General features: G+C 39.8%; 1 protein-coding gene across 7 annotated transcripts in view; it reads left to right on the top strand.

Moving 5' to 3' along the window:
* Positions 1-12,322, top strand: part of Tln2 (talin 2) — a 392,003-nt gene that overhangs the window by 284,798 nt on the left and 94,883 nt on the right. For all 7 annotated transcript variants that reach the window (XM_047538976.1, XM_047538975.1, XM_047538970.1 and 4 more), the window contains 3 exons: positions 1,927-2,055; positions 4,239-4,341; positions 11,595-11,803. In XM_047538976.1, the coding sequence (XP_047394932.1) occupies positions 1,927-2,055; positions 4,239-4,341; positions 11,595-11,803 (441 nt within the window). The remainder of the gene's footprint in view (positions 1-1,926; positions 2,056-4,238; positions 4,342-11,594; positions 11,804-12,322) is intronic.

Genomic DNA, 12,322 nt, shown 5'->3' with positions numbered 1-12,322 from the left:
GATTCATGGTTTTGAAGATTGAATCCAGGTGGAATGACTCCATTGCTATGGCCCCAATGTGAGGCAGAACAGCATGGTGGAAGGGCATGGTGGAGGAGTGCTGCTATCCATGGTGACCAAGAAGCAGAGAGCGGGGGAAGGGACCACGGGGAAGTTCCAGGGCATGCCCCGAGCCATGACCCATCTGCCTACAGTTACCACCCAGTCAGTCTGTTCAAACTAGGGTGGATGATGAGGTGACAGCTCACATAAGCCAATCATTCCACCTCTGAATATTCCTGCATTGACACAGGAGATCTTGGGGGATACCTCATATGTAAACCATAACAACCTCCTGAAGTATCATGTGATGGCTACCCCACTTTCAACACATAGTCTTTAGGGGGACATTTCAGATGCAGACCATGGCAATAAATGATCATATCTTCTAGGTATCATTTTATGAACTTAATAAATTATTTAGGCAAAAAATTTGGGGGGGGAGAGTCATCTTTACTCTCCTTTTACCCTAAAAGGTTTTCTCATCTTACATGGAAGCATTCACCTCTCAACAAGGGTCTCAGTTAAACAGAATTTGGAACTAAATAAATTTCAGTCTCTAAAACTTATTAGTTTCCAAAGGACCTCTTTACTGCTCTGATGTGGTATTTAACATGAAGTTATAGCATGATTTCATTTTTCCTCATTGGAGTAATCCCTTTATAGAAACAAGCAGCCTCATAAATTGGTAAGGGAAGAAGGTCAAAGCTGACTTGAATGCTTAATATGAGCAGCACACTAAATTGAAAAAGAAAAATATCCAGAGCTTTAGGCTACAACCAACAAAAAAAGTATTTTGAGCTATATTTTCAGAGAGGTTCTAGATAATCCACACAGAATCACCTAGGGGTGCTTCTTAGAATGCAGGCTGCCTCTGAGCAACCAAGTCAGAATCTTGGACTGTAGACCTGAACATCTGCATTTTAATATGTTTCCTCAGTGGGTCTTAGACACATCAACATCCAACAGCTACTCAGGAACATCAAGTTACAAAGGGCGATCTTGAGTAAGATTGTCCGCTGGGTCACTGGGTACAGAAAGATACTGAGGATGGATAGATAGATAGAGAGATAGAGAGATAGATAGAAAGAATATAATGTTCAAGAGTGCAGGCTGTGGAATGAGACTGCCTACATTCAAATTCTGACCCTGTCATCAACTTACTTTTGTGACTTAGGCAAGTTAGTTAACCTATCTGACCCTCAGTTTCCTCACCTTACAGTACTGACATGTAGAAATCAATTAATCAGTATTTACTGTTACTATTGTTACTATTATCTAAAAAAGAAATTATGATTTACCAGTGTTTCATGTACTGATTAATGACCATGTGTGTGTGTAATTACCTGTGTGTTGGGCCATGCAGTCGCAGCATTTGACAGTCAATGTCCTAAATAATTAAGAGAATAAAATCATTTTCTTCAAACAAATAGCTAAGGAAAAAAACTTTTATAATCTTTTATATGGAAAGATAATGATTTAAAACATAGAAATTTATAGAGAATAGGTTGATACAAAGTTGCCCCCAGAGTCCTGGCTTATTCATTCATTCGCTGCATACTTCTCTAGCCTCTCTGCACAGCCATACTGTGCACAGTACCCTATCTCTGCAATCCAGGCACAGTGAATAAAGGCTTCTATCAGTCTGAGGATAAATAGCTTCAAGGAGACTTTAAGTATATCCAGACATGAGACATACATAATTGATTATTTAGGGACAATAAGGTCTTGACTGAGGATGATTTTGTTTTCTGAAGAATTACTTGCTACCCTGACCTCTGACTGCTAGATTCAGAACATCACTGGATATTTTCAAGAAAGCATTTTATATGTTGCAAAGGACTGCAGCAGCAGATCATGTATACATACTCCTTCCTCTGTTGACAGGCCCATGAAGCCTGTGGTCCTATGGAAATCGATTCAGCTCTGAACACAGTGCAGACACTTAAGAATGAGCTGCAGGATGCCAAGATGGCGGCTGTGGAGAGTCAGCTCAAGCCACTTCCAGGGGAAACGGTGAGCCATTCGAACCAACTGGGGTGTGGGCTCTGCCTTTGTTTATCATGTTAAAACATTTTTTTAAAGTTCAGTTTAGTGTCCCAGAATTTCAAGCATTTTGAATGCAGTGCCTTAGATTAGCCGCATTTCTTTAGAACAGCATTAAGATCAAAATCACTCTGTAGGAGCTTCTCTTGATGGGGGTGTGTGTGCTTTCCTAGAGTTTGGCTGAGGATAAACAGGCATCCATTAATGTTTACCTCTTTTTGATAAATGAGATAAATGCTAGTGTTTCAGCCCAGTGTTCTAATCCTGTGGTTTTTTTACTGAAAAGAATATCCCATGCAGGCCACGAGACTAGAGCTGGAGCTGGGAGTACTGGCTTCTGGTCCCAGCCGTGTTATCAACTAGCAGTAGACAGCATCTTCTCTGAGTCTTGGGTATCCATTAAATGGGTGGCAATGGATTGTAATGGTAAACACAGGAAAGATGATCAACAGTCATGTTTAGGAAAAAAAAAAAAGCACAAGGCACTGAGATGGACCATAGCAAAGCACTTTAAAATAGGAAAGCCACAAATGGATGATGGCACCATAGATCTAATGTGATCACATTATGATACCTCCTGATCCTCACATTCAGAGTTTTCTTGGCTACATATTACCAGTTCTCATTTTACCAATCCTGATTACTTTCCCATCTTTTTCTGAACATTGCTAATAAAATGCCACCATTTATTAAGCACCTGTTAAGCACTGTACACACATTCACAATCTCATTTATCCTGATAGTAACCCAATAACAGTTTCCTTAAACCCATTACCACCTGAGGAAAACAGTCACAGAGATTGCCACTGTTCTGTTCAGTGTTATCTGCCAACTAGTGACAGAATCAAGGTTTGAATCCAGATTTGTAGGACTCTAAACCCTTGCTGATAGTGTTTTTGTTTGTTTGTAGTGCTGGGAATTGAACCCAGGGCCTCTTGCATGCTAGACATACACTCTACCACTCAACCAAATCCCAGCCCTAAGAGCCTCTGCTCTTAACTACTGATGCTTTTTGAATGAACTGAAGTCTTTTTTAACATAAAGAGACTTTGGGAGCACCTAATGTGCCACAGAACAATGTCTGAGCCATTAGAAGCACACAGAAAATACTTGTTAAATCAAGTTACCCCTAATTGTAAAGATGAAGAAACACAGGTTTAGAGAGGTTAAGTTACTTAATAGGTCACCCAGCTAATGACAGACACAGAGCCCGCAAGGGCTTGACATGACATGTATTCCATCTTGTACATAAAACAAAGGGTCGAATAGAATACAAGAAATGCCATGTAATTTTCAAAGAAAGTGCCTTACAATATGTGTGCACTCTGTTATATTGTTGGCTGTAATGGGCCAGGTCTATTTGTATTCGAAAGCACAGCCTCTCTTGGGAAAGATGTTACAGGGTTAAAGCTGCATGTAGTCCCTTATTCCTTTCTGCACTCTCACAGTGCGCCTAAACATTCTCTTCCAAAACATTGTCCTCAGCTACTAAGCAAATAATTATCCATCTCCTAGGCCTTTACTGACTTGGTTCTCTGAATTTTTTTTTTCAGCTTACAGAGAAAGATAACATGCTGTTCATGGGAAGCAAACACTCTGCCCATTTTCCTAATCTCATTTACCACTCCGAACCTCCATTCCTCTTACATTTCCTTTCACTTGGAAGTCCTTGAAGTATAATGATCAAATTGAACAATTTAAGTTAATGTTCCTGCATGCCAGTTAGGTGGTGCAGCTGGATGTCTGCCCACTTCCGGCCAAGGCATAATTAATGCCCACTAAGGATTTGTTGCAGACTTTTTAAGTTAGCTTCTACAGGCATAATGCTAATAGCTACCACTTGAGAACCTAGTTCATTCTCCAAAGACCTTCTCAGCTAGGTATATTATGATCTCAGAAAACTGGGGCTTAGAGGCATTCAGTAACTTACCTAGTCTCACACAACTAGTAATAGGGAGCAAGGGTGTATATCCTGGTTATTTATTCTAAAACCAAGCTCTCTCCCCTATTTCTTTTGCTGCTGTAGCACCATGGTTTCCTGGGTGGAAAAAGTCCAGACTCTAGGGTTGATCTGCATTCTTGCTCCAAATTATGCTGAGACCTCAGTAGATTTTTTTTCTCTGAGTCCTCTCCTCCTTGAATTTTTCTTATAGCTGGAAAAATGTGCTCAGGACCTGGGAAGCACCTCTAAAGCAGTGGGCTCCTCCATGGCACAGCTCCTAACCTGCGCTGCTCAAGGCAATGAGCACTATACAGGTGAGACTCTGCCCTTCATGATGCCAGGTGGCACCACTATGAGGGTCTGGAAAGGGAGTTTGCTGATGGAACAATAAACCTATTGTTTTTTCCAGCAGTTCACAGCATATTTTTTTATTACCTTCCATACACTTGCTATTGGATTTATTACTAAGAATACAAAGACTAATAAAATGACCCAAACCATGGGTCACCCCTACTAGACTACAGGCAAATAGTGATTATAGACATCAAAGTCTGTCTCTGACTCCAAAAATTCCACTAATGTAGAGGAATTTAAAAAAAAAAAAAAAGAATAAGATATGACAACAAATAAGATGTCAGTGAAATTTTGGAAGATGCAAGACAGATAAGTGGTAACTGACAAATTAGAATGAACACAAATTTACAATCTCCAAAGGGAAGGAACCAAAAGGAGCAGATTTGTGCTGCAAAACTGGGGTGGGGGCAGAAGAGCTGAGTATTGGCTATGATAGGTATCCCTGAAAGGCAGCAGATTCCTTAAGTAGAAGTCTGTATAAGCAAAAGATAGTGTAACGCTAAGAAAAATGGAAAGGAAATGCTAATGTGGTAGGCAAACTATACAACTCTGAAGTTTAAAAATAAAGTTTGAATATAAGCACCTTGTTTAAAAAAATAGGAAATAATGAAAGAAAACTGAGTGGCTCTGAAGTGGGAATTAGGTGGTGAGAACTAGGTTATAGATTATTGCTTTCATTTTACAGTAGAACTGTTTGACTTTTTAAAAAATATCTACTTTATTACTGAAGTATAATGCATGTATAGAAGACAGCATAAGTCCTAAGGAGATACCTTTGTGATATGAGTTACCACAAATAGAGGGCACCCAAGAAGCCACCACCAAGATCAAGGAGAGGAATATTTTCAGCATCTTGGTTGCATCCTGTCCCTACTAGTAGTCACTGTGTCCCCTCTCCTTCCCCAGAGGCAAAGGTCCTTGACTTCTAATAGCATAGATTAATTTTTGCTGTTTGGACATGAATAAACAGAATCCTACACCATGTATTCCTTTATGTCTAGCTTCCTTTGATCAGTATTATATTTGTGAGATTTGTGTATGGTGCCTGTAATAGTTTTTATTTCTATTGCTTTCTATAGGATTTTATTGTATGAATATTCCTGTATTCTTTGTTATTTATGGAAATTGGGTTGTTTCCCAAAACACTACTATAAATAATTCTAGTACATGTTTGGTGAGCGAAACTGAGCATTTTCTAGATTATACCTGGAAGTGGCCTTGCTGGATCAAGACTTTCCATATATCTACTACATTCCTTTAAGCAGTAGATGAAAACTCCAATTGTTCAACATCCTTGCCACCACTTTGTATGGTCAGTTTTTTTTAGTTTTAGGCACTCTGGTGATTGTAGAATCACATTATAATTTTATTTTGCTTTTTCTTATGAACAATGTGATTGAAGATCTTTTCATATCTTTTATCTCACCTTATTTTTGAATAGCTTCTGCATATCAGAGAAGACATTTAGCCTTGATTTTTTTGGGGTCTGGTTTATTTCACTTAAGGTTTGCTGACATTTTTATGAAATACATGTATGTCTTTTGCCCATTTTTTTAAAAACATGGGTTATTTATCTTTTCCCTACTTATAGAATTTCTGTGTCACTTAGGCATTTGTCATATCTTCTGGCTTGGCTTTTACTCTTTTAAATGTGTTTTTTGATGATCAAAAGTTCTTTTAGTATAGTCCAATTACAGTTCTTTTCCTTTATGGTTAGTACTTTTTGTTTCCAATTTAAAACTTTTGTTTAGGTCAATTCTCTCCTATCTGATTCAATGTAACCCCAAGTTTTAGAACTTGGGTTTTTTTGTTGTGGTTTGTGCAGGAGCATAAAGATATTTTCCTCTGGCATATTCTAGAACTCTTCTGTTTCCTGTCATGTTTAGAACTATGATGCATCTGGAATTGAGTTTTGCTTGTGAAAAGGTTCCAGTTTAATTGTTTTCCACACATATATTCATTTGATCCAGCACCACTGATTGAAAAGAACCCTGTCCCCAGTGGTCCTTAATGCCATCGTGTTGTTAAAGTGACCACAGATGTGTGGGGAAGCTTGTGTTGCTATTTCTTTCCATTCATTTAACTGCCTATTTTTCATACACACTTTCCGAATTACTGCAGTTGTACTGTAAGTCTTCATGTCTGGTAATGTTAAGTCCTCCAACTTTATTTGGCTCCCTCAAGTTAGTGTTGGCCATTCTTGGCTCTTAGCATTTACACATAAATTCTAGATTCATTCCTTAAGAAGTAACCCTGAACATTGCAGTTCCCTCTCTGTGCTTCACTTCCTTTCGAGATCTTGGCCCTCTTTATCTCAACTCCCTGCTATTGCTCCAGGGATTTCAAACAGATGTTTCATGTTTTCCAATGTTGTCAGGTGTTTCTTGTGGGGAGTTGTTTGAAGTGAGTTATTCTACCACTAAAAGCAAAATCCTAAGAGCACAATAGGAACAAAACAGAAGTTATGCTATAATGTGATACCTGCAATGAATATAAGTAATTGTATCCTAATGGAAGGGTAAGGGGAATTTTCAGAGCAGAATTGACACCTACCAGTATTTGAAGATTATTTAGAACTTTTTAGTATTCTGGGAGGAAAATGTATGCATAAATTGTCACAAAATGTAAGGTATATGAGACATTTCAGTTTCAAAAACATTCCCAAAAGCTTGACAGCTAAAATGCATTTTTAGTGGAGAGAAGACTGTTTTACAAGTTGCATCATCTGATACAACATCCAGGATGGCAGGCTGCCTCCTTGGTGTCTGAAAAACAGCCTAGACTTAGCAGCATTTAGTTTTGGCAGGCAGGGAAATGGGTGCTACATGTACAATATCTGAAAGGCAGAGACGAAGATTGGGCGAAGGTTCATTGAGAAAGTTCAAGAAAAAAGGCCAGGAGGAAGGTGAGGAATAAGGAGATACAGTTGGAAAGTTAGACCAAGGCCAGCTCCCAAAGGACATCATAAGCCCATGTGAATGGTTTGGAGTTTCAACAAAGAACATGTGAAAATACCCAAGGGTTTTTAGCTGTGGGTGTGGGTTAGATTGCCTTTGGTATAGGTTGCCCTTCTTTCTGTGTGTGGAGTAGATTGAAGAGAAACAGATGGAGACGGAGACTAGCAAGTAGGCTGTTGCCTTCATCCAGATAAAGTGTGGTAGTGTTCTGCAGTGGTATTAGTCAAATTTCCATCACCATAATGAAATACCTAAAATAATTAGTGTATATAGAGAAAAGGTATATTTTGGATCATAGTTTTAGAGGTACCAGTCCATGATTGGGGCTGCAGTGAAACTGAATATCATGGTGGGAGCACATGGTGGAGCAAGCCTGCTCACCTCATGGCCAGAAAGCAAAAGAGAATGAGGAGAGGACTGTGGGAAACCGAAAAGTCCCCTTCATGGGCACACCCACAGTGACCTAAAGACCTCTCACTAGACCCCACCTCTTAAAGGTTCCCCCACCTCCAGATCTCTCCACCTTCACCATCTCCAGTGGAGATGAGGTAGTAGAATATTGAAGCAGAGACCTGACAGATCTTGGTGACCAGTTAGATACTGGCAGGGATGGAGGTAAGGAAGGAAACATAGACAACTCTAAGTGGCCTGTTAGCAGAATGAAAAGTTGTATGGGTGGAAGTGATAGTTGAAGGATGCTGATTTCTTCTTCAAATGGATGTGATTTGAAGTGCCTGTAGTATGTGTTAAGTAGAGGTGTCATTAGGCAGCTAGATCTTTGACTCTGGAACTCTAGAGAGAGAAGACTGGGATGTAGATGTGGATTTGAAAATTATTAGTGAAATAATGATTGAAACCATGGAAGTAGACAAGTCTGCCTGTGGAATGTTAATCAGATGTAACTCTGAAGAACCCAACTAGATAAGGAGGAAGCTGAGCAATAGAAATATTTGAAAGAAATGGGAATTGCCCCAATGGGTAGGGCAAGGAAACTGGGAGAGAGATGTCTCCAGAGCCAAAGATATAGCTACTTCCCAGAGGGTATGGAAAAGAGGGACTTAGAAGCATCTATTAGCTAGATTTACGACAAAGGAGGTTACAGCTCTTGTTGAAGGCGGTTTCTGCAAAGTTGAAGAATGGGTGAGAAGCAAAGAGAGAGACAGCAAATGTGGAATGAGGTCTCAATAGGTCTTAGTTCCCTTGTCCCCAACTGAGGTGTGTGAAATATCCAGATGATACATGTTCACTGCCACATGGCTGCATTTGAAAGCAAGTGTGTTTTTATTTGGCCAGTGAAATACTCAAAATACATTTCTACATGTGTGAATGCACTTACATAGGACTTGGTGTGCATACTTTGGAACAGATTAAAGATTTATCTCCTACCTATTTTTTTTTAACTTTGTGAGCCTTCTGTGTGCTCTAATGCTGTTTTGACATAATCCTCATGAATTCTGATAAAGAATAACAATCTTTATGAAGAATACTGCTATATTTGATATTACTTGCTATGTCTTAAGACTCTGCTATTGAGTATAATTTAAGATCCAAGTGGCAAGAATACCCTGAAACTTATTGGTGTTTCCAAAGGATTGTGGTTTTTGAAACGGAAGTCTGCTTTAGAATTTCCCACTTTCAGGTCTGGCATTGTGATTCACACTTGACTATGAGAACAGCTTCATGTGGCTTGCTTGGACATGTGACTCTGATGTGGATACCATTGAGAATGTGGCTATAAATGCAGCCCTGTTCAGTTGTGGGTGTTCACTGAACTCTATGGTCCCTGGTGGCCTTATTTCATCTTTCTGATAGTGGAGCTTCCTCCTTCTGGGAAATTTGATTCCTCCAAAAAAGATCCTAGATGTGCCTTGAGATTTCACCTTGAGTCCTCAGCAGAAAATAAGTGAGGTGGACAAAATAAGGTTTTTAAACTTTAGCTTTTCCAGTTTCTGCCTTTTAAAAATTGAGTCTATAAAAGATCTTCCACAAAATGATTTTTGCATAAACATGCCTTTTTTTAGGTACATATGATAAATGTTTTCTTCTTCTAAATTCCTACATAACTCAAATAGAAATGGATTCAAGCATCCAAATAATAAACTGGAAGATAAGTCCTCTTGTCTAGAAATCATAGCCTAAGATCTTCAGGTCTCAGCCTTTACAGAAAGCTGTGGGAAACTGAGGCCCATGGGAAAAGGCAGCAGTATAGACCACAGAGCACATCAGCACAGAGGCAGAGAGTAATGAGGTCTTAAGCACATCTGGTGCCCTTTTGAGCGATGACATCTTTCAACCCTGAGCCCAAAGCTTAAACATGAAGTGGATGATCATTCCACTGGGCTTGGTTTTCTTTTTCTTAGCTGTATTTACCTTCATGTTTTCTCTTCTGGCCTTGATATTAAATCCTTCCTTCTCACAAGTCATATGATAAACAGATTGGCAGTTGGCAGTTTATAATCTGCCTTGATTAGATTGTAGAGTTCTATTCCAGCTGTGTGGCATACAAAATATTTATAGATTAGCAAGTCTATTGTTGCAAAGCTGTCTAGTTTTATGGGTCTGAGGCCTTGCACTTCCTCTGTTGTATTGTGGAGCTTCATCCTCAGTAATGTGAAGCTCACTTTCTGCATCTTACTGGTTCAGCTAAAGCAGCCCTACTAAAGGACATGCTCAGGAGCACCTAGAGACCACCCAGCTGATCCTGCTGAAGATAGTCATTTCAGAGCTTAAAGAGACATTGGTTTCTGTGGTTTTCATGCATGTCTTTTATGTTCTAACAAGAAGGCCTCACAGCTCTCTCTTCTAAGGAGCACCCTTAAGATTGTTTGACTTGGAGCTTGGGAAATGCAGTTTTAGCTCTGGTGCTGCCTGTAAAGTGTAAAGTTTGTGGACAAGAAGATGTTAGTGCTGGACCTCATTTGTGAAATGGGTCAATGAGATGAGCTCTGGGGTTGGCTGTACCACAGATTATTTTGTCGAATTCCCCAGTATCTCCAACCTCCATGCTCTTCTTGGTGCTTAAGACTGAGTGCCTTGTAGTTAGACTCATGTTTATTCGGCATGAAGTGATGGAATAGTTTTAAAGGACTAGTTTATATTCATAGCTTATCACCAATCTCATCATCTGTTTAAAAGTGGATTGAAAGATAATCAGGCAATTCACAAAATGAATAAATATCCAAATAACTTTTAAATGTATAAAAAGTAAGCTCCTCATTACTCATTAAGAATGTGAAAGTTAAACCTCATTGAGATGCAATTACACTTGCACTAAACTGACCAAAATTCAAAAATCCTATTGGTTAGGATGTAGAGCAATTGGAACTTTGATACATTGCTGGTGGAGAGTATAATGGTAAAACCGCTTTGGAAAACTGTTGTGTAGTGTCTTCTAAAGTTAAATCAACACTTGCTCTATTGCACAGCAATTCAACTCCTAGGTTTAGATCCAAGAGAGAGAATTTTATGTGTGTATCTGAATGTATATGCAAGAACTTTCCTTGAAGCTTTATTCATAATGCCCAAAATGAGAAACAACCCAAATGTGCATTTGCAGAATAACAGATAAACAGATACTGATGTCTCCAAATAGCGGCATACTACCCAGCAAGAAGAAAGAATAAATTGCTACACATAACGTGTGAATCTCACTGCATGATGGAAAGAGAAAGAAACCAGACACAAAGGATACACAGTGTGTGGTTTTATTAACATGAAGTTTAAGGACAATAGTAAAACTAATCTAAGGTGATGTTAGAATACTGATTACCTCTGGTGTGTGGGGCATTGTTGGGGAAGGGCACAGGTGATGGTGGATATGTGGATGTTTCCATATGTACAAATTCCCAGAGCTGTTCACATAGATATGTTTATTATATGTGTGTAGGTTATATCCCAATAAAGGCAACTGGGAAGAAAAGTGAATTAAAACAACCTCCTGCAAATGGTGCCTGGACACACCAGGGACCTCCAACTATGCTATTGCTCTCCCATCTTTGGTGTGTTGGGCCTAGGGATGCGTAAGGCAGCAGGAGCAAGAGAAAACAGAAGGAAATTGTCTTTGCATTATATTTGTTACAGCATCTCTTATTTATTTGAGAAGCACAGCAATTCAAATTTTATAAATGTCAATCCAGCGCTCCCCCTATGCTAGACTCTGATGCAGAGGGGGCCTTGGTCCAGAAGTCTATTCCCAAGTAAAAGTATGACATTTAGATGGAATCTAATAAAAAAAACTGATGGACTTACTTCCCCAGGAGTGGCTGCTAGAGAGACAGCCCAAGCTCTGAAAACGCTGGCCCAGGCTGCCCGGGGAGTGGCTGCATCTACGAGTGACCCTGCTGCTGCCCACGCCATGCTAGATTCTGCCCGAGATGTGATGGAGGGCTCTGCCATGCTCATTCAAGAAGCCAAGCAGGCCCTGATTGCACCTGGAGATGCAGAGAGTCAACAGAGACTAGCCCAGGTGAGGCTCGGAATTGGGAATCATGGTTATCCTTTGCACACATGTGTTGGCAGGCCGATTCCTGGGTGCTTTCTCTTGGTGTTTGTGAATGCTTTGATTCAGTGGATGTTTTCATAACCTTCCATAGTGCCATAACAATGCTGACCCATACATGATACTCACTCTTGTTAGTCTTGCCTAGTATTTCCCACATGAATTTCAACTCTGCCCACTTCTCAGTCAGTAGAGGGTATGGGGGCCTTTGCACTCTATCCTGGGAGTTTTAGAACTTTAGACACATTTGTTTTGGGCCAATATGTGCTGCCTAGCCTGGGAGGTGAGGAACATGTAGGAGGTCCAGCCACTCAAAGTTTTTACCTCTAACTCCCTATTACTCCTGTGGGCGAGTCTCAGACCACATGATGAAACCAGTCAACTAGGGACATCCAGGCAAAATTCTAGACATGGGACTGGGAAGGAGATATTTTAGATTAAAAGTAATGACAGACCCCACCTCTTAAGACCTAACTTTCCTTTTAA

This window comes from Sciurus carolinensis, chromosome 2 (assembly GCF_902686445.1).
Source record: "Sciurus carolinensis chromosome 2, mSciCar1.2, whole genome shotgun sequence".
Taxonomy (NCBI): domain Eukaryota; kingdom Metazoa; phylum Chordata; class Mammalia; order Rodentia; family Sciuridae; genus Sciurus; species Sciurus carolinensis.
This window is presented reverse-complemented; position numbering and strand designations above follow the sequence as displayed.